The 24,116-nt window shown below is 39.6% G+C and overlaps 1 protein-coding gene across 1 annotated transcript in view; it reads left to right on the forward strand.

Moving 5' to 3' along the window:
• Positions 1–24,116, forward strand: part of LOC140995186 (neural-cadherin) — a 327,710-nt gene that overhangs the window by 241,804 nt on the left and 61,790 nt on the right. The window contains exons 28-29 of the mRNA XM_073465143.1: positions 8,066–8,193; positions 22,661–22,788. Of these exons, the coding sequence (XP_073321244.1) occupies positions 8,066–8,193; positions 22,661–22,788 (256 nt within the window). The remainder of the gene's footprint in view (positions 1–8,065; positions 8,194–22,660; positions 22,789–24,116) is intronic.

Below are 24,116 nucleotides of genomic sequence, written 5' to 3' on the forward strand. Positions count from 1 at the left end.
AAAGAATACACTCAAAAGTATCAATTAAACTTGTTGCAACATATATCAGCTCTCCTTAGTAAAAGCAGAAAACAGTAAAACACATGCCTACAGAAAGTATATGTTTTAACAGTTCTTATATGGCCAGAAAAAAAATAAACATGACTAAAAACCTCTCCACATGTTGAAACTGATTTTTTTGGACAAGTCTGTTTTTCGGCAGTCTGTCAGTCAGCTTTGTCAAAACACTGCATGTTTAAATCCAATAACCATTTTACATTCTTATACCCAGTAGTAACTTGGAATTGATACCTAAAATGATATGTTCAAAATTTGGGAAATTTGCCTATTCATTTATTAAAAAACAAAATAAAAATGGAAATGAGGAAAACAGCTAATCTGACTATTTCCAATGGTAGACTAGAGTATTTCTTGGTAAGTTTAACCATTTACCTGGAGTCTTGTTTTCACCATAATGTTTCCAGGAGACCACAGAAGACTCCAGAAAACCAGTGCCAGCCAAGATATTACCCCCGTGCCCCATAAACTACAATTTGACGGTTTTCCATCCTTTTGTATGAATTAAACAAAGTTGTAGCATTTGAATTGATGAGTCTTAGAGGCGTTGGTAGGTGTATTTAATTTTCCTTTAGACAGAGTCAGGCTAGCTGCTTGCTTCCAGTCTTGATGTTAAGCTAGTTGATGGCTGGCAGGAGGTTCATATTTACAGTATAGACATGACAGTGTTATTGATCTTCTCATGTAACAATAAATGACTGAACATTATTCAATCATCTCCATTTTATTTTTGCATCGATTCTTTATTAAAAAAAATCAGTATTAATCAATATTAATATTATTATGGTTTATATGTATTTGTAAGAAAGAGACACTACATTATTTCTCCAAGTCTTGCACTTTTGCAGGTCATCAGATATAGACAGTTTTATCAATACTCCTGGTACCTCATACATTGTAACTGGCTTCGTTGGCATCATGACATCATGACTTGATCAGGAAATGCAACACATTTGACTCCGGCTATATTAAGGAGTTTAATCGTCACGGTAATGATTTGTGTCCAGCGACACACACACACACACACACACACACACATGCAAAGACCAGAGGCCAGCGCTTGTCCAATCAATACACAGATTAACAAGACAAATTAAATTTGTGTAATTACAACACCCTTGTAGAATGGAAAAAGTTTGCCAGCAGGGGTCAGATAAGGATTGGTGGGAGTGTGTGTTTTTTAAGTCCTCCCTTGAACCAAAAGGAACATATACTAACACTTTATGTGGTTGGACATATGGTTCTGCTATCAGAAAGGAGGATTTAATGATGAATAAAGTCAAAAAGGGAATAAAAAGGATAAAGCAAGCAACAGCACACATACAGATTCACTTTGACATTACGATCAATTTCCACAGAGCTGTTTGTAGCATTACCCCCAAGCTTAGCATTGCTACAGTTTTCAAATAGGAACTGCTGCTGGTTGCGGAGATCCAATATGCGTCGGCTGCAGGGCTGGCTAGCTATCTGACAGATCGTTTATACAAGAAGCTCTCTGCTCTGCACTCGCTGCATCGCCTGCTGATTCGTACACAGGCTGACTTCTGTGGGCATTAGCGTATACATATGTGACTGCCTGTGTGTGTGTGTGTGTGTGTGTGTGTGTGTGTGTGTTAGTGGGTGGGTGATGAGTGGGTGTATGTGTGTAGCAGTGTGATTTGTAATGCTGTTTATGCAGTCCATATGCTCTCGGTTTGACTCCTGTGTATCCTCAGGCCGTCAGAAGAGGAGGACATTTTTCATATTTAAGAGCCCCCAACTCTGTGGGAGTTCAAGCTCTCCTTGCACACAAAGCACACACATTTACTCTTTCATATTCTCTCTCTCTCCCTCTCTCTCTCTCTCTCTCTCTCTCTCTCTCTCTCTCTCTCTCTCTTGTCTGTCTCAGAGTAGGAGGTAATGAATTACGTATGAGGAGCAGAAAAGAAGCCTGGTTGTGTAGATGAGCCCTTTAAGAGCAAAGTCTTGTCCTAACCCTGGTACACCCAGAGCATTTAAAAGGCGTGCCGACCCGTATGAAGGTGCTCCCATTTGGCCTGCCAGCCCACTGCACTTCCAGCCAACCTTTTTGGCTAACCTCTCACATTCTTTTCTTTGTTTGCTTCTGTTTGTTTCACGCTGCAAGGCTCTTTCCCTCAGTTCAGTTTAATTTAACTTACTTAACTAAAGCAGTAAAAGAGAAAGTCAACAGTCCCTATGGCTAGCAAAAATGTTATGATGGCCATCGGGACAATTATCTGCATGTTTTGTTGTTTTTTTTTAATGTAACTATAAGGCTGTATTTCTAAGTGCTGTATCAACTGAGACACTTTGAGTTGCCTACGATACAGCACTTAGAATTACCATGACCTGGATGACTGAGAACCTCCAACAAAATATAAGTCCATATGATTTTTAATACCATGGTGTTTGTTAGTGCACAAGAGATTTGTATTTTATTTCTAATTTATGCAGCAGGCAGCAAAGTTCTGTTCATCATATATGTATCTGTGGAATAGAGCAAAAGAAATAAGAGATGTATTGGCTGCAAAATCACCAGTCTGATTTTCTCTCCAGATACAAATTCCAATAACTTAATTCAGGGTGTGCACTGGATACTGATATGGGGTGGCTGTGGTTCACAGGCTGGCCACACTGGCGGCTGTGTTACTGAGCTGCTGCTCACATGTTTGTGTTCACATAGGCAGAGTTGTTGCTGCAGCGCAGCTCCTGCCTGCCCTTTCTGTTTACATGGAGATTGCCTTTGATAATTACCAATAAATATGTTGTCATGTTTTGACATGTTGCCCGTTGTAAGAGTGAGAAAGCAGAAAGGGAAAAGAGAGGGAGGGAAGGAGAGAAAGAAAAAGTGCACAGGAAAAAAAAAATGCCCCTCAACTGTTGTGTGTATTCTCTTCAAGTCTGTGAGATATTTTACAGAAACCAACATTAAAACTGTAGTGTAACACTGGTACGATCTTAATATGAGTGTCTACAGGTCGTTTTCAGGTCTATTTTTGCCGAGAACCATGCGTGTGTCACGGTAAAAACAGGCGTGACTCCGAATCTCTAGATGAAGCGACGCTGCAGCCTTCATCGTGCTTCTCACACATGAGTGAGAAGCATGACTCATGCAGCCAATGTGGCTGTTCTAACATGTTAACATGGATGCCGAAATGAAAAGCAATACGTAACGCCTTGCACAGGCGCTGTTCACACATCCAGTGTGGCCAGCTTGTCAGGAGGCAGAGCGGGTCATCCACTCATCAGATGGTCAGTGGTTCAATCCCCAGCTCCTCCATTTCAAGAGGAGTGTTCTTGGTACCGAAGTGTTCTTGGTGCTAAAATATACTGAACCACAAATTGCTCTGCTGTGAGTGTGAATTGCTGAGAATAGAAATATCATGGGATGCTTTGAATAGAAAGCACTGTTTGGCTCCTGATAAGCAGGCCGGCACCTTGTATGGCAGTCTTTGCCATCAGTGTATGAATGTGTGTATATGTTGAAGTGCTTTGACTGGTTGGTAGACTCGAAAAGTTGTGTATACTGTCAGTGCAGGCCAATTTCCATCCAGTTCTCTCTGTTTTCCAAACTGTGTATAACACTTCCTTATTTTAACCAAAAGTGGCCGTCTCATTTTTTTACAGGACTCTCTGAAGTGATTTTTTTTTCTCCAATTTTTTGCTCCTTGTTTTCTGAGCTGCTCTCCTCTCTTCTCTTAGTTCTCTTATACATGTGGTTAGATCAAACATAACTTCCCCCATGCAATGTTTGCAACAGTTCCCAGCAAAAGTGTTGAGAATGTACTACTAGAAAAACTACAGATCAGACCTTTGTTAATGTTGGTTTTTAAGACATCGTCCAACATTGGGTTTCACATTAAAGCCCTTCCACTGCCTTAACTTTGAAATGTATTTTTTGCAAAACACATGCAGCAAGTGAGGTGTTATCCAGCTGTGGATAACACATCAGAATGATCTCAAAGCTGAAAATGAATTGATGGAAAATATTACAATAATTAATGGTGAAAAAAATGTTTAAACATCAGACCTATCCTTCTCTTTTTTTTCTCCCCCTCTTGCTGAACTAGAATTCTATGGCACAGAAGCTTATAAGCTAAGTCAGTTTAAGTCAGGCTTCTCTCTCAAAGGTTCCTTTTTAGTCTATAATAACTGCCGTGTCCCTTTCTTTTGTCCCAGTTGAATAGGTTAACAATCACTATTGATTACTGATATTTACTTCATTATAACTGACAGGCATTATCTGTCCTGCTTCCAGTCCAGCTTTCATAGTTTCTAGATAATGAGATAATAGAATTTGCCATCTGAATCAAAGTGTTACATTAACACACATCTCTTTTCAATTCCATCTTTTTTTAATACTTTAAAATATTTTAATACTGCATACTGTGAACTTTTTTCCATGTCTTCATTCACATTTAACACATATTCCTGCACAGAACTGTTGATATTGTTTCTATAGTTTTTAAATATTTTTCATATTTTGTCATCAATTTTCATTTTATTCTCCTTCACCTGCACTACTACTTTTGATCTTTCTTTGTATTTTTCTACTTGCTATGTGTCTTGTTTATGCACCAACACATAAAGGCAAAGTCCTCATTGGTGAAAACCTACTTGGCAATAAACCTGATTTGATTGTGATACAACAACGTTTGGTAAAAATCTGTGCCAGTTTCATTACAGATTTTAGAAGACATCATTGATGAATAATTCAGGTTCATAACATTCTTTGTTGGAAACAAAGAACATTTAACTCGCACAGCTTGAATTGCTGCAAACCTGTTCAGCTCATTAACAAAAATAATATAAAAGTCATTAAATCGATCAACTAAGCAAAAACTTGATCCTCACTCCTTTGATGAAGTTAGAGGACTGCAGCATTTGTCAACTCACATTCTTTCTTTCTTTGCTGCCTCCATCTGCTTTCTATTTGTTCTCTCTTTGATCATCATCATTTTCTTCTCTACTCATCACCTTCTGTTTTTTTCCCTTTGTTTTGTCTACATTGTTCATTTCTCATTTATTCCCCTCACTGTCCATCATCCCACCTGTCATCTGTCATCCCGCTAGTTGGCCTTCTTCCCAGCTTCGTGCTCAATCACACTTGTTCCTATTCTTTCCTCTCTAAATCGCCACACTTGTTTTGTCCTCCTCCACCCTTACTTTTTTCATTTCTTGCTCTCCTCCACAGCTCCCTCTTATTTCTTCCTGCCTTTCTTTGGCTCTTACAGCCCTTTGTTGCTCCCCCTTGCTTCTTTTTTCTCTCTCACTCTCACTCCCTCTCTCGCTATCACTTTCTTCTTGCTGCTTCACTTCACCCCTACGTTCCTCCTTTGAGACCTCAGAAGTCTGTGTTCATCTCTTGGGAAAATGTCACATCAATCTTGACAAGAAGTCTCTACAGCTGTGCCAGATGATTGGTTGGTCAATCCAGCTTTTAACTGGGTTTGGGTGCTTGTCTGTGTGAGTGTGCATGTGCAGAAATGCACATTGTCAGATCTTTTGTGGCGTTGAGTGTACTGCCAGCTCAGACTTATCTGGCTGCCCCAGTGTGGGTGTAAAGGGAGGGTTGGTGATGATAGCGTTAGCATCCACTGGGGTTCATGAAAGAAGGAAATGCCCTTGACGGTAGAGAGGGGGCAGCGTGAAGAATGGAAACTGAAAGACTGAGATGTATGAGATGAAGAAGAAAAAAAGGTGAGGGATCCCACGCGGCCCAGTAAATGAGAGAAGGGAATGAATGAGGTTACAGAGATGTGGGTGTGTGACAAAAATGTACAAGTTAAACAAAGGAGGGAGACTTTGGATTGAATTGATATATTGAATTTACTCTGTTCTTTTTCTTCAATTGTCTGGCCTCAGCCAATGTATTAAAATTAATTGGATCATTCCTGAAGTGCGGCAGCAACTCATCTTGCAGCTGGAGTGCCTTAAATCAACTTGCAGGTAATTGAAGGGAAGTTGAGAGTAAAAGAGAGGCTAACAACAAACTTTGCACTCACTGTGGCTTGAAAAATGACATTGTCAGGGTTTTGATTTTTTTTTTATCCATATTAAAGGCAGCATAATGAAGTATGGGTTACTCATCACAAAGGTGCATCTTAGCCTTGACAAGGCAATTTGAGAGGAGCAGCTTCCCATGTGCTCAACAACACCTAATTGCATCTAGCTCAAGGTGAAAATGTGGTAAGATTCATGACATGAAATCATCGAGAAGGTAGTGATATAGTTGTTTCACACAAACAACAAGAATCAACACATCCCAGTGCATGTCATAAGTAAGCCTTGTAGAAAAAAGTGGCTTCTCAAAGGCACGGTAAAAAGCAAAATGTCAGTAGAAAGCATTTGTGAATTATTTGAAAGCAGCACATTGCAAAAATGTCAGTTACAGTGAAAAGTTAATGAAAGAGTGAAGCAAGGTACGAGGTAAAACAGAGAGACAGGAGATGAAAGAGTGCTGATAGACAGATTGACATTGCAAGAGATGCAACAAGACGGATGACGAAAGCTCAGCTGAAGTCAGACACACAGGGGGTAGAACAGCACTAAGAAGAGAATTCGATTCTTGTCGGCCTCTTTTGAATTCCAACTTCTACTGACTTGAGCATGAAGACATATGTCATACTGTGGAAGTTAGAGAAATTCACATTGAAGTTTTATCTCAGTGTTAATTATAATTGTAGCACATATGCTGTAACTGTTTCAGTTTGTGAGACTATGAGTTAGCCAGGAAAGTGCCAAATGGGAGTCCTGAAAATGAAACATAAGAACAAGTTTTTCAGCAGAAACTGAATCCTTAATTCAGTCAGTGGGAGTGAAGTTTAGCCTAGCAGCAGGAACAATAAGCTATTGGACATGAACTGTGACGGCCTATTATTATTTCTTAATTGAATACAACCAACAGAGACACTCTGCAGTCTTGACATATAAGCCATAATTTCAAATCAGCATAATTACAGCATTGTTTTTTAAGTCACTGCAGTCACAGTTGTTTTCTTTTCCACATTTCCTGTTAGAATGTTAATACATTAGCTTATGTGGCTCAGACTTGGCCATAAGTTTACTTTTTGTTGTCACTGCCACAAAAAAATACAGACTGGACTAGTCAAAAGATGGGACAGTTTTTGATTCAATAAACAGCTGCATGATATTCATGTTAGGAAAGACTTCAGTCCACTAAAATGATGGATTGCATTAGTCATTGCAGCTTTTGTCTATGGAAGACTTTTCATGGGCAATCACAGGAAGCAAAATAAAGTGACAGTTTTATCCTCTTGACTTCACAAAACAGGCCAGGAGAATATTACATAATGTACTCTGTGGAAACCATAACAGGACTAAAATAATTCAGTCAGGGTCCAAAATAAAGTCCAGAAATTGACATTTAGAAAGTTTTGAGTCTGTAAATACAAGCTGCTGTAGCATGAAGAAGTCCCTGCAGCCTCCACAGTTCATGAGCAGGAACACCAAGATGCTTAGTGTTTAGTGTTATGTGTCTGCATGAATGTTTGAAGTTCAGCATTTGTGATGATGGATTGCCGATGCTGGTTGGTGGACATGCGTTCCCATAATTCCTTACATATGGTGCCGAGCACACAAGCAGTCTTAGCCACTTCATTAACTTTTAATTTCCCATTTGAGTAGGTCAGAAAATAGAATGTAATAACTTTTGTCTGATGTTTGTCGACTGCCATGAGATGTGCAGAAAAAACAATATCACCACAGGCTCTGTGCAATAATCCTCATTAAAGCTAATATACAGAGACAATATCAGCAATTTGGAAAGTTACATACCTCATTGTCAGTAAGCACTATAAGATAAGACACTGTATACACTACTTAAGCCTTTGAATTACCAGCACAGAATATTGGTTGTCAACCGCTTCAAACCAAAACTATTGATTGCAGTTCTCTAAACTCAATCTTTCTTCAGACCTAATGACTTCAAAGTAATCTCACCCCTCACCAGTCCTCCCTGTCTCTCTCTTTCTTTCTCTTCATCTAGAGCTAATAGATGGGACCCCCACCTTGAAAATCAACCATGGCTCTGGCACAGTGGTGCTACAGTTGCCAGGCAACGTGAACGTGGCAGACAGGCGATGGCATCGGCTGGATGTCCGCAGCAACAGCAAGGTTGGACTTTTCACCTCTTTAACACCAGCCAACATTTATTTAGCAAATAAGCTCCAAAAATATTCACACTTGGCTATACTGGAAATGTCATGGTTTCATCACTAAAGTCAAGAAATGTTACCCTGCATTAAATTCTTAGATTTAAATCAATGTAAGTTGGCTAGCAATTCATACGAATAGCTTAATTTATACTTTTTGCTCTTAAATTGAATAAGACATGCCATTACAAGATTATCTATGAGCAGGGTCTGAAATTTAGTTTTTTCCTCGCCTCCTACTGTGGCAGGTAACTAAACATTTCTACTGATCTGACCTACTTACTTTTTGTCTGCCAGTATTCTAAACAGAAGAGTTGCTTTTTAAAAATATTAATTAATATGAGAAAATATACATCTTCCATGGTGGTAGTTGACATGACATCATAACATGCCACAGACAGCATTTACCCTGTAATTGGCAGGTGCTAGAAACCATTTTAATCTGTCTGTGAGCTTTCATTAAGAAGAATTCAGGCACATGTCAGTTGAGCTATGGTTATGTAAATGCCCAAAATGTATGACCTTTAAGGTTACACATCGGCACTTTCACAGAAATATCACCTACAAAGTAGGAGAGAGTAGTGTTTAACATGTTTATGAATGAGGCACAATGGCCAATAAACATCTAACACACTTAAGGCTGTGCTGCACCTGTGTTGGCTTGATATAGCAACAGCTTTACACTTACTGAACATCCACCCACACCTTTGGCCTCAGTTTGATTTCGACTCATTCAGCCTGCAGGTAATTGTAAATGAATCTGACATTGACAGCTATACATTTATCATGGCAAATTGTGTGTAACATACAATTTGAATGCTTCGTGATGCCTCAAGATGCATAGTGAAAACTGAATCCAATCAGAATGTGATTTGAGAATTTAAGCCAGAGAAGAGTCAACTCATCTTTGGCCATGCAGATTTTGTCGGAGGAACTGATATGATATCTCTGTCACTGTAGCAGTGTCTTTGTTGGCCTTAACACTCTCCTGCTCTGTATGGCATTTCTCCAATGGGAAGGAAACAAAGCAGCAATGTAGCTTTCACTTAAATTTAGATGTCAACATTCCTGTTAATAGGTAATTCTTAGTCAAACTTTCCATCCAGGAGAAAGTAAAGTCTGTTATTTGGCTACGATTCAAATTGTCACATCATCTGCAAGAATCCCCAAAAGAAAAACAATTTACAGTTGGTGAGGTAGTGTTTGCTTTAGTGAATCAGAATCAATCAGGAAACAAGTTGCTGCTGTACTTCAGCTTTGCATCTTGCTTTTGACATGCATGAAATTATATTTATTATTTTTATATCCATGTATTTACCACATTAATACATGTATACTCTTGCAATTGAGCTGTAGTTCTGGCCATTTTTAAGTACAATTGTAAGAGCACCACTGTAAATCATTGTTAGTTAGACCAAAAATAAAATCTCACTGTTGAATTAATCCGAAACCAGTAATCCGAAACCAGTAGTCAGTGGACAAGCTGCACATACAGTAGCTCATGGTATTCTGGAGTTGAGTAACAGCAAAAAGTATTGCTGGAGTAATAATTGTAGAAGTTTTAGAGCATGTCACATCTTGAAGCTAAATGTTATTATTCGAAGAAATCAATTAGTGATCCTGTCATTACTGTGAATGGTGAACATTTCTCAGGTGACATTTCTATTCATTGTAACCTTACAGCTTGGGTTCGAAAATGTTTTCATGTCACATACTCCAAATACTGTATCACCCATTTGGCTCTATTTGATATGATTATTAGGGACCCAAATGGGGACGATGTTAGTTGATGATTTAGTATTGTAGAAATGTCTGCACTGTACACTCTGCAAAGGGAGATAATGGCGGTGAGAGTGAGACGAATGATTGCAATAGTCCTCCTTTGACATTCTCTACCTAGGATCATTTCAAGTGAATTTAATTAGAGTGAAATTAAGCTAATCATCATTTGACTGAGGACAGCCTGGAGCTCTTCACCTCCAAGGGCTCACACATAACCACTGCCTTATAGTTCTTGCCCCAATTGAATTTCAAGAAGACAGTCAGTGATCCTATTTTTAGAGTCTTTGATATAACCCAACCTGAAAGCCTCACAGTCTCACCTTAAAGGAGCGGGACTGCCTGTGTCTGAACCCTTTTTTGTGAATCTCATTGCGAACTGGATGAGGACCACTTTAGTAAGGACTGTCTGATTTTGTTAGCCTTTTCATAGTCAGCCTCTTTAAAACCTAAAACAGATTAATTACACTTAAATTTGCCTCATTTAACATTTAGATCCTTCATTTAAAATAACGACAACACTGCTTACACAACCTTAATTGCAGTCTAACCATTTAGACAAAGGCCTTGCCATCAGGAACCCTGCCTTGCCGATGGTCGGCCACTGAAACATGTGTGCAATTACTGTTCAGCACCACACATTGATTTTGACAGAAACCAGTTTTGTTTATCTTTTATATTTGCTATATTTATTTTAAAGAAAGGAAAAACTGCTTAGGGTCAGCTTCACATTGACTCCTGCATAAACACAAACACAGAGCTTATTTGCCCAGTATTGAGAGCAGCCAAACGAGTACATGAATGTACCTTTTGACTTTGGGTAATACAATAGCTTTATTTTGAATTGCATGAACAACAATGCTTTGAGACTTTTGTTATTACAACAGGTATTATTCAGCATCACAATGGTATTAATCTAAGTCACATGTGAATCTATTAATTTGTCAGCAGCGGCTTACCCAACCTGGTTGTGTGTTCTGGTTGAATAAGCTACTGTTGTGTGATGGAGTGAGATCAACAGCAGCAAGGACAGATCTGCTGTCTGGGATTTACTGTACGATTCAGTAGCCAAGAATCTTACCATAACCATGAATCATTTATTACCTAACCAAAGACTTCTTTTTCTGAACCAGTTGCTGCATAGTGCTTGGGCAACATACAACAATAAACTGTAGAAATATTAGATAAACACAAATATTGGGTCATTTAAATTCTTATGGAAGCATTACCATTAACAGATGGTAATGCTTCTGAGTGTGGTCTGGACACTCGGAGCTGAAGTTGTTTGCATAATGTTGTTATGCAGTATATGTTAATGTCAATGTCTCAATGTTTAACCCTACAAACAACCCCTGTTTATGTGACATCAACAGCCTCATTGACGCTACTTAGCAATTAGCTGGCTGGCACAGCTGGCGTATATTAGGTGCTGTTTTACAATTTAAGCTTCTGTTTGAAGCTGGTTGGAAAGTGAAATAAGATAAGAGGCTTTATAAATGACCTAACCGCAATGACTTCATCTCATGTACGACCAAGGTGGATCACAGGGCACTTGACGACATGGCAACATGGGCAAGAATGAAGTTCAAACCCAGAAAGTCAAGAAGCATGGTCATCAGAAATGGGAAGGTGACCAGTAGGTCCAGCTCCAAGTCCAGGGGGAGGCGATACCATCTGTTGAGGAACGCATAATAAAGTGCCTCGGGAAGTGATATAGATGAAGCCTCTTAAAACTTCCCGTTCCTCCGTAATTGGGCCCTAAGCAGTCCGTGACGGGTCCGTGCTCGTACCAGGAAGAGTCCGTGATTGGAATGAGATGACGTAGTGAACACAGGGCCAAATCGTAACGCCCTGTGTGTGGAAACCAGCTGCAATGGTTTATCTGCGGTGCAGTGATGCTGGAAGCTGAAGCATTACTTCAGCGTGAAATCAGCTGTTCTTACTGTATCAGAGGCATACAGTATTTGACGTGTATGATTGACGTGCGTGATTCCACACAGAGCATATTTAATGATTATTAGGCTACCATATCGTGAGATCATCAATATTATGCTTCAGCTTTTTGTTTTTCAACAGTACTGCATGAAAGTGAAAGTAGTACGGCCAGGGATAATGATTTAACAGGAAGGAAAAACTTGCGTGTGGAGCACTAGTCTGAGCGGCAGACTTTCTCTGCAGTGATAAAGTATAACAATCTGTTATAGTGTAAGAGCCATTTTCTTGTTTGTTATTGTAGTTATATAAATGTAATTTGTCATGCTGTTAGATTACTGCTATGCCGTCAGGTGCGTGCAGAAGTCTGAGAGCAAATGTTTTTTTGCCACAGTGAAACTGCTTTTGTGATTAAACTGTAGGAGATACACTAATAATAAATGTAATTTATTAATCACTGGCGATTAATAAAACACTCGTTAATGGGGCACCACCTCCGTTGTTTTGTCTATTTGAATAATCCGGAGGTAATTAATCAAATTCGACTGGACAAGTTTAACTTGTATCAATTCTAATCAATTTCAGATCAATTTATTCAATCTCATAAATGAAGTAGTGAATTCTACACATATCCATCGGACGACATACGGTAAAATATGTTTATTGACTAAATAATTCAGATTAAATAAATGAAATGGCAATTTAAATGAATAACAACAGGTAACAGGAAATGTGAAATAACTAAGTAATGGGTTATTAGTGGAATATGGGCTGATGGTGAGATTACGATTTAGGTTGAAGCATTTAAAGATTACGGGAGTAATTTTTAATACTAACGAGACCCTAAACGAATTTCTCTTAAGCTAAAAGATATGAATCAGAGCCATATACACCATCTCATGTATCATGTGTGAATCCAGCTGTTGTGAGTGATGGAGAGCCTACTTTCTCAGCAGAGTTGCGGAGTCCGCGGCAGCGGATTCCCTCGGGTGATTTGCGGCTCTAGCTGGCAGTCCCGGTCCAATGGCCGAGGGTCAGCTCGTCCGGTATCAGTCGGTTGGGCACCTCGGTCCTTTGTCTTAGGAAGAGGGCAGCTGGTCCCGTACCGATCCGGTGCAGATCTTGGCTCAATGCCCAGCGGGATGGTACCGCTAGCGAGCGATGGGGGCTTGTCAGAGTCTTTCGTTGGAAACCGCTTGCACGGTCTCGGACACAGCAAGTTGCTGTAGTGTCGTGATGATGATTGTGATAAAGATGTTCTTCTTCGTTTCTTCGAGTGGTTCTCAGGCTCTGACTTTGTAAACTAAATTTAACTTCTTGAATAAAATAACTGAGGATGATACGTTGATCAGGCGGATCTTCCGTTGTTAGTTAATGCAAGATAATCTAAATTAAGTTCACTTCTTCAAAAGCAGGTTACGATACTTAACGGTATAAAACAAATTAAAACAGAACTTTGTTCTGGTACAAACTTAATAAAAGAAGCTAATCAATACTGCGAAAAATATAAAGTGAGAAAAATCAACGCATGAGCACTTCTGCTGATACCGCTGTCTTGGAGCGTGTTTCAAAGTAAAGTAAAGAGCTTCGAAAATAAGTTACAAAAGAAAACTTTAAACAAAACTTAAACTAAACAAAACTGAAAATTAAAAACTGAACTTTTAAAACTGACTAACTCGAGAGACGTGATCTCTCCGTTTTATTATTTGCACATCGAGGCGTGTCTAGGCGGGGCTTACCGGCTTTTGTCTCCAAGATTTAGTGGAGGTGTGAAGATTCACAGAAACTCACTAAACTAAACTTATAGTTTTAAACGTTTCAAAACCGTGCTTCACCTTTCACAGTTTCTCACCATGGCTCAATAGATGTACTTTGTCTATCATGAAAAGGATTATGACGTGATTAAACATTAATTATACATACTTCAGCTTAATACTTGTTAAACAAAGACATATCAGAGTCATTTACTGGTTATAACCATGAACATATTAAACAGAATATTTCTCGTCCAACTGTACCAGGACTCACCATCAGGAGGTGCTGTGGTTCCACCGAACACAGTACAGATTAAACATTAAAATTTGATTTCAGTCAATCTTAATCGTAGAGAAACGGGAAAAAGATCAGTTTTATGAACTTCTCTTACTGTTTCTTAATGTGTTAGAAATAAGATTGTGAGATACTGACTTAATGGTTAATTAGAAATGGTCTGAAATCTGGAAGAATACAGAGGCCATTTGAATGGAATGTCCCAAAGATAAGGATACCAGACATGTCGTAAATAACAGACGGGAGTATTGGCATAGAACAATTCAGAAGGTGTCTGGTGTCCACTCTGGAGAGTGTTTGTGGATCAGAAGTCATAGAGACAGAGAGAGAAATAGGTAGAAAGAGATCAGGCGTGTTACTTAATCTGCAAATGTAAAGACATTGTATTAACACAGTCTCTGATAACCAGATGGCTCCGGTCCCTCCTGATGTGGAGAGAATAGGTAACTCCATGTTTCCTCAGACTGACCTGTGAGGGAAGGATTTATCTGTTTTGAGGGGAAAGAGAGTTCAGAAATGGGAGTTTAGTTGTAAATTAATTAAACTGTCCTCATTTGAAGTCTTTATGGTCCAGGCAAACACTATCCTCTCTGCCAGGAGATAAGATGGTCAGCCTGGAAGACGCCTCCTTCCTGTAAATCGTCTTCATCCAGATGAAAAGGGTTAACAAGAACAACAGGGCCTCAATGTAATGCAGAGGCGATGGAGATATGTTCCTACAAAACACACATTGAAGCAGAATATTTTGCTAGATAAAAACATCCTTTTTCAATATAGTTTTGACATTTCAGGATCTCTGAAATTATTAGAAATGTTCAAATTACACAAGTCAGAAGCAATCCTATGCAAAACAAAAGAAAGACAAAAACATTTGCTCATTTTTTCTGGATTTCTGCAAATGTGGAAGGCACATTAAAGCAATTTTTGGTGAAGCGATGATGATATCTGGTCCCTGTTCAGTCCACCTTGAATGCTCCAGAGATCGTGGGATTTCCCAAACTGAATAAATACTGCACATATAAACACAGAATTACTTAGCTAGCTCGAGGTTGTTATAACTAAAATACCTGCTGAAGAAAAATATTTTCCAGGGACAGATTTAGGTAGGCTACTACATATCTGCAGACTTCATGTGAAGTAACTTCAGTGCTAAAAATTCCAAAAGCTGAAATGTATGGAAAAAATATCGATGTAATCATTTCCAAAATCCACAACATGTTTTTACCTAACAAAATATTCTGCTTCAATATGTGTTTAATCACAAAAACAACAGTTTCATTGTGGCAAAACAAAGTTTGCTCTTGGATTTCTGCACGCACCTGACAGCGTCGTCTAACAGTAGGCTAATCTAACAGCATGGGAAAGCACATTTATATAAAAGTACAATAACAAACAACAAAAAAATAACCATTTTCGGCTCGTATACCATAATACTTTGTCCTATTGTTGTTAAATCATTAATTCCCCAGCCATATTATTTTCACTGCCATGCAGTGCTGTTGAAAAACAAAAGGTGCAGCATAATATTGATGACCTCATGATATGGTAGATGTAGGTATTTGTATTTGAAGTATTTGGTTTGAATATGTCACTGGGTGTGGGTGGTTACAAGACACATTAGCTATTACGCTCAGGTGACACATTTTTAGCGGAATTTATTGTCATTGCTGTATAATTTTTTCTGATATTTTTATCAGAAATTCCTCACGCAGTGGCGGATGATAAAAGACATGTAATCAGTTTAGTGTGTTCACAAACATGCTCTGTGTATCCTGAGAGGTGACAGAGGCCAAACACATCATAGGCATTACAGTGCATCTCTTTGTTCTTGTTCAATGGACATCCCAACAGGTCTCCCAGCCCCCGACATTCATCTGGCGGCTGCAGGGCTGTTGAGTCAACTAGAGAATTTTGTCCCGCATTTTGTCACATGTGTTCAGACACAAAGAGCACAGACAGATCTCAAAAGCGAGAGCTGCCGCGCATACAGCTCTACCAGCTGAGTTATTGGGATGCCCTGGGAGAAGATATTTTTATCAGAGGTGAAAGATCTTGACTTCTGGTTGGCACATAGGGTAGATGGCAGGCTGACTGAACACTCTCCCCCTCGCACGGATTAATTCCCCAGATTCAAGTGCTTTAACGTGGTAGTACAGTTGTTAAACTATGGAAGGGGACAAAACCAGTAAAGCTAAAAGTAAAGTGAACACAAGATCTGGAAAATACGAGAAAGTAGCCGCGGAGACCGATGACGACGCTGGCAGACGAAAAAGGGGTTCCCTGTCAACCAAGACGAGCCTGGCCCAACTCCAGGACTTCGCATCACAGCGTGGGAGAGGGTCGGGGACAAGCGCCGTCAGCGAGCATCCCACCCCGAGCAGATACGAGAGAAACTGCGCGCTTTCCACCCCTAGGAGACCTGATCCCAACGTCAGGGTCTAAATGCGGCTGATCCCCCTCAGCCCCATTAGGTGAATTGATAATTAACAAATGACTTGTAACAACTCATATCCTCTCCTTCCTCTTATTTTACTTTGATTTAAAGACTGACTTTTAGCTTGAGATAAGCAGGTTTGTTGATAGTGGGAGAGTGGACCGGTGGAAAGACAGTGTTCAGAGTTCAATGTCAATTGAAGTGACTCTTGTAACTTCAAGGAGGGGCCCTTTTGTTAAATCAGGTTTTCCCCTCAGCATATATGTTCCCTATTTGTGGAAGTCAATTTGTTGTACGCTCACTGTGTTCTGCATTTTTCAATTGTTTATACCTAAGTTCAAGGGTAATATGTTTCAGGTTGCAACAGGCCATTATTGACACAAAGAAACAAAGCAAATGGACTATCAGGAATATAAGATAATAACACTTAATGTAAGTGGGTTACATAATCCAGTGAAAACAAGCGAAGTTATTACTAAAATTAAAAGGGAAAATATTCAAGTGGATTTTTGGCAAGAGGCACATCTCTCTAACTTAGAACATGAAAAATTAAAAAAGATTGGGTTTATGAACATATTTTATTCCTCTCACAAATCTGGGCATAAGAGGGGAGTGGCAATTTTACTCTCAAACAAGTTACAGTTCCAACTAACTGCTCAAATCAGAGATAAGGAAGGTCGCTATATCTTAGTCAAAGGCAAGATTGATGACAAAGACATCACCCTGTTAAATGTATATATGCCACCAGGACATGACAGATCATTTATTAAAAAAATATTTGACTTATTAACCCTAGAGTCATCAGGAACGTTAATCTGTGGGGGAGACTTGAATATCCAATGGCAACCCAAACTTGACTCAACAAATTTACACAAGAGGAGAAATCAAAGTTTAGTATTCATGCGGAAAATGCTAAGGGAATTTGGTATGATAGATATATGGAGGGATCTGCACCCCACAGAAAAGCAATATACCTACTACTCCCCTTGCCATGCAGAATATTCCAGATTGGACTATTTTTTTATTTCAACTGCAGATAGACATAGAATAAGTGGATGCAAGATAGGTGTTAGAGATGTCTCAGACCATTCAGGAGTATATCTCTCTCTGCATTTAGATAATAAAAGGAAAAATACCCTATGGAGGCTCAATACCAGCTTATTGAATGATAGAGTTTGTAAGGAATATATAAAAGAAGAGTTAAAAGAATACTTGCAAAATAATGACAATGGAACAGTATCACCAAATGTCCTGTGGGATGCCTGTAAGGCAGTACTTAGGGGTAAACTCATAGCCTTTGCAGCCCAGCATAGACGCTTAGCGGAACTGTAGTCAAAACTGAAGAACCTGGAAACTCAACATTCGACTCAAAGAGACCCACAAGTATGGGCCCAACTAAAAGGAATTTAATCAGATTTATGATGAAGAAAATGAGAAAAAAATAAGGTTTACTAAACAAAAATATTATGAAACCGGCCCAAAGGCTATGAAGCTTCTGTCTTGGAGACTACGTAAGCAACAAGCAGAAAGAACTGTTTACAAAATAAGAAATCCAAAAAACAACAAAATGTTCCATAAACTAGAAGAAATTCAGCAATCCTTTGAAGCCTACTATAAGGACTTATATACCCAACCTGACAAAGCTGATGACTCAGTAACTGAAGAGTTCTTAAAATCACTGGATCTTCCCTCAATAGGAGAACATCAGAATAATGTACCGACTGTAGAGATAACAACCGCTGAACTGGGTGACGCTGTTTCTCGACTGAAGACCAATAAAACACCTGGGTTAGACGGGTTTGTTAGTGAATGGTACAAAACATTCAAGCCTGAGTTGACGCCGCTGCTCCTCAGATGTTTTAACCACACCCTTAAGGAAGGCTGGTTCCAATCTTGGAACGAGGCAGTAATATCAATAATTCCTAAGGAAGGCAAGGACAAGGGAGAATGCAGTTCATATAGGCCAATATCTATTTTGAATATGGACTATAAACTATTTGCCTAAATTATGACCAAAAGGATAGAACACACTGTCTCTGAAATGACAGACCCAGATCAAACAGGTTTTGCCCGAGAAAGACAAACACAGGACAATGTTAGACAAACACTCCATGTGGTAGACTATGTGGTCAAGGAAAATATAAGTGCAATGCTGATTAGTTTAGATGCAGAGAAAGCGTTTGATTCGGTTGGGTGGGGCTATCTTTACCAAGTACTGCAACGTTTTGGCTTTAATGAAAAATCTGTTCAATGTATTAGATCACTTTATTCAAACCCCACTGCTAGAATAAGAATCAACGGTCACCTAACACAACCCATCAAGCTAGAGAGAGGATGTCGCCAAGGCTGTCCACTAAGTCCCGCCCTCTTTGCGCTCTTTATAGAACCCTTAGCTCAGGTAATAAGGGAGGACCCAGAGATTAAGGGGATTTCAATTGGAGATAATGAATACAAGATAAGTCTGTTTGTGGATGATATATTGCTCACTTTGACAAACTTACAGAAAGGTGCACCTAAACTGATGTCCCTTCTGAGACTGTTTGGCTCATATTCTGGGTATAAATTGAATACACATAAGACCCAGATACTCTCTTACAACTTCGTACCGAATGCTGATTTGAAAGGCAAATTAAATTTTAAATGGGACACCCCTGCTATTAAATATCTGGGAGTTTGGATCCCAAAAGACATCTCCAAAATATATAAAACTAATTACGATCCAGTTATTAAGACAATCAAAGCGGATCTAGATAGATGGACTGCACTGCCCCTAGACATGTCTTATAGAATTGAAACGATAAAAATGAACCCCGGCTTTTGTACCTATTCCAGTCGCTTCCTGTAGAGGTCTCCCCTAAGGATTTTAGGGAATGGAATAGAATGATATCAAGATTTGTCTGGAACAGTAGGAGGCCCCGAATTAAATATAAGATCCTACAGTTACCCAAAGATGAGGACGGACTTTCTCTACCATGTGTGGAGGACTATTACAGCTGCCCAGCTAAGACCTTTAGTTTGCTGGTGTAATCCGAACTACTCCGCCAAATGGAAAAGATTTTGAATTAATGCAATCTGAAGCACCAGCACAGTCTTTATTAGGTAACTGCTAACACTATGATCCTCACCTGGATAAAATAAACCACAACAGTGTTGCCCTCAAGGTGTGGTTCAACACCTGTAAAAAGCTTCATCTTGGGAAACATGCGAAAATATTGAAATGGGTGGCATATGACTCAGAGTTTATATCAGCAGGTTTAGATAAGCGCTTCAGGCAGTGGGCACACAATGGTATAACAGCCTACTATAGCCAACAAGGATGGCCTACAGTCTTTTATCCGCATCTCTGAATCATACAGACTGGGAAGAGAGGATAGATTCAGGTATTTCCAGGTCAGAGACTACTTCAACAAGGAAATCAAACAAACAGACAATAGGGATTCCAATCTGATCAGTATATTTACCGATGCATATAAGGCTAAAGACAGTAAACATTTAATATCACAAATGTATAAAAGACTACACAATTCCAGGAACCATTCTACTTTCCAAGTTAAGCAGAAATGGGAGGGGGAGTCTGGCCTGGAGATATCTGAGGATGACTGGAGAGATATTTGGGTGGGTTAGGCTAGAACCACCAACTCCAGAGCTTGGCGAGAATTCTGCTAGAAGAACATAATAGATTTTTTGTGACTCCTAAATTGAAATTTAAACAGCAGGGTTTCCAGGGACAGGATAAATGCTGGAGACAATGTGGACAGACAATGGCAGACCACTTTCATATATTCTGGGCCTGCCCCCTTATTCAACCATATTGGCAAGAACTCGCTGGAGAAATACAGACAATCTTTGGTCTAGAAGTTGATTTTTCTTTTGTTACACTGTATCTGGGTAAAATCCCAGTTGGACTTATGGTCCAGGACAACTATCTTTATAAAGTGCTCTTGGCTGCGAGCAAGAAGGCCATTACACGGAAATGGCTGCAGACAAATCTGCCATCAAGGAATGACTGGATCACCATTGTTAACAAAATACAATGCATGGAAAAAATGACCTTCTCCTGAAGACTACAGGCTGAGCAATATGCAAAGTACTGGGAAAGGTGGACTTCATATTCTTTGAGGTGTAACTCAAAGTATTACTCACTGTAATATACGTATTGTATATTATTCTGAAGTGTTCATAACTTTAGGGCTGCAGCAGGTAAAGGATGAGTACATTTTAATAACTGTATACACTGCTGGGTGACTTAACCTATAATAATATAACCAAGCTACAACTATAGATTATTGACATAAAATATAAATAAAGTAAGTACTGACATGTACACTGACATGTAATGAGGTAGAAGAATGTGGTTTAGGTTTAAAGCTTATCTAGACTATGTATTTTGTGAGGGAAGCACCATCTCATGGTGACACCCTGCAATTAAATTAATGGGCTTGTTCACAGTGGAATCTAGGCACACCCCCAGGAGGAGGGGGGGACTCCCAGTGGCTGGGAACTGACTGGAACCAGCTGGCAGCCGAAAGGCAGTAAGATGGGAGTGGAAAATCAAGGCGGCCGTAACTGTATGATGCCTCACTCATGGACAGGGAAGACGGTTGCGATGAGGCCGGGAGAGGAAAGGCGCCAAGTATCAGGACCTGGTCCAGCAGTGCAGGGATAAAGGGTGGCAAGCATGGCTATTTCCCATTGAAGTCAGGTGCAGAGGGTTTCCGGCGCAGTCAGTGTAGAACACGCTCACAGCTCTGGGAATAGCAGGGAGGGAGAGGGAGGCAGCTGCTCAAAGGTTGGGGGAAGCAGCAGTCAGGTGGAAGCCAGGAGAAGATGGTCAGTGACTGGCTATCACTGCCGACCTGTCAAGTAGAGGATGTCATGGTTCAGGGTCGAAACGCCTGAGGAATGTTGGACACCAGATTAAGACATCTTCTCCTGGAACAGAGAGTTGCAGTCACAAGTGTGACTGAAAGAGTTAGCGTGTGCAGTAGATGTAACTTACAGACAGAGAAGCTTGAAGTGGCAAACGTGTCATTTTACTGTAAAGAGGAAAAAACATGCCAATACCCATGAGTAAGGTCAAGTTGATTTTATAGACGTGTTGATGAAGGTTCTCAGTCATCCAGGTCATGGTAATTCTAAGTGCTGTATCGTAGGCAATGGGACGTGTTTCAGTTTCTTGAAGATGTTTCACCTCTCCTCCAAGAGGTTTCTTCAGTTCTTAAATACTAACAGCTGGAACTGTATGCTAAAGCAGTGGCACTTACACAGGGTGTTGTGATTCACAAGAGTAAGTGTGATGGTTTTGGTGCCAATTTTAAGGAATTGTCTCTTCTGCCAAGGAGGTTATGTTTCCAACTGTGTCCATTTGTTTGTTGTTTGGTTTGTCAGCAGGATAAGACAAAAAATACTGAACGGTTTTCTATTAAACCTGGAAGATGGGTCTAGGCCCAGAATAGACCCATTTACTTCTGGTGCTGGTCTAGATAAAACGATGGCTCCAGGGATTTTTTTTTTCACACTTTCTTTTAACATGACATAACATTGGGACGTTTTTTGACATTTTCGTTAATTATTCAGGGAATCCTCATGAAAGAAATCAGGTGTATTTAGGTGGCTGATATCTATGAGTGAGTACAATTTAATGTGGATCCTAGATCTAGTAATCTTAAATTATAGTTAAGCATGTATGGGTGGCTTAAGATTTACAGTGATACAGTACTATTGAATTTTATGTTGAATTAGCTTGATTGAGTCAAAGGGAGCTATGTGCTCTACTGGGTGTATGTGTGTTTGATCCTTTCTTTAACTTTAATGTTACCTTTTTTAAATAATAAACTACTATTTACAACACTATAAACAGAAGAATCTTCAATGAGAGGTAAAGAGTGGATGGAATAATAGTAGCTGTCGGAAATAGGTTGTCATGGTTTCTGCTTAACCACCTTTTTCGTCACTTCAGTTGCATAATTACATGGCGTTGTTAAGATGAAGATGAAGTCTTGATTTTTGTTAGTGAACTAACAGGGCCCATAGCAGGCGGCAGCAGGGTAATATGCACTAATGAAAGAAATGTGAATCATAGGCAGCTCCTGTTATAGCAATAATGGTAAAAGAGCACTTGCCAGCAACAGGAGGTACACTTATTATAATGAAAAGAAATAGGGGGCTTTGTTAATGCAGTTGGTTTTGCGATAAGGTTGTACACAGCATGTCCTTGTTTGTGTGGTCTCTTCAGGAAGTGCGATTCACCCTGGATCGCTGTTCAGGGGCAGCGGTCATGGAAATGGAGGGACTGGGCAGCTGGTTGACCACCCAGGACCACTCTTCCTGTGAAGTGACGGGAGTTACACCCAACACTGACAGGTACACACAATCACCTGAACGCACACATACATTCTTATTTGTCACCTTTTAATGTTCTTTATTGAGGCTTGATAAGACATGATTATAACTGGATTGAGTTCTTTTAGGTACAATGGTATTGTGGTTAAGTTATACTATGTACGATTTCTGCATTAAAATGTTATAGCAATTAGACCTTTGTTATATATTTTGTTGAGTTGTGTGCTTACATCATCCCAAATGTTTTCAAACCCAGAGAAATTCAAGGTTTCAGTTTCATTAGGCTGCCTGTCACTACAACCTATGGCGAAAGGGTCATAGAGAGACATAGAGAGACTAAACATAACATGAATAAAACTCTAAAGCATTTCTTCATCCACGAACATTTGTGAGTTACGTCAGATGTATTTTTCACCAGTAATGTTGGGTGTTTAATGGTGTGTTCACCCCCAGCAAAGTGAATTTTATCCTCACATAAACTGTGTGAGGTTGACTATGGGATCCTTTGACTGTTTTTGCGTTACTCATGCAAGTTGTTTTTTGTTTTTAAGCCCCTAAACAGCTAGATTACTTGTACATTAGCCATAAGCTAGCAGGCAATAGCACACACCAAGGGTGTGTGTGTCTGTTTGTTTGAATTCAGGTCAACTTCTCACTAAGCTCAACACTCACCAGAGACTCAGGTTCTCTCTCTTCTTCTCATCTCTATTCTCTGTAACTTTACGTTCATGAGGTAAAGTACATTTCCCCTCTAGCTCACTGCTGTACTCAGCTTGATAAATGGGAGTGACGATAAATACACCTTTATCCCAAAAGTTTAAAAAAGTCATTTTTGAGCTCTCCTCCTGTCCTGTCCTGTCCTGGCTCTGCATCTGACTCTCTCCTCCAGAGCTGGCTCTCATGCTGAGCAGCGGCTCAGGTCCCCCCAGCTCTGCCCGACCCTCCCCACATAACACCCAACAAAAGTCTTTTGTATTGCTTTGATTGCTAGCCTGCTAGCAGCAGAAATTACACATAGTGTGTTTAAAGCTACACTGATCAATATTTTCACATTAATTATATAAGGGGTCATTTGTAGTGACTAGCCCACAGAATTATGACTCAGCTCTCAGCCCTCAGCTCTATGGAGGTTCTAAGTGACTTTTGACTTATTGTTTTGATTTGCACCCTGCAACTTTAATCTTGTGGTTTCATTTCAGCGCTCTTACCAGGCCTGTCACTAATTTACGTTTATCAGCTGACTATAAAAGCAACTCCAAATGAATTTTTGTGCCACAAAAACTTGAAGTGATAATATATCAGTGTTGTGTTTACAGATTCTTCCACTGCACAAGTGATCAAAAATATAA

Source organism: Pagrus major, chromosome 4, assembly GCF_040436345.1.
Source record: "Pagrus major chromosome 4, Pma_NU_1.0".
NCBI lineage: Eukaryota > Metazoa > Chordata > Actinopteri > Spariformes > Sparidae > Pagrus > Pagrus major.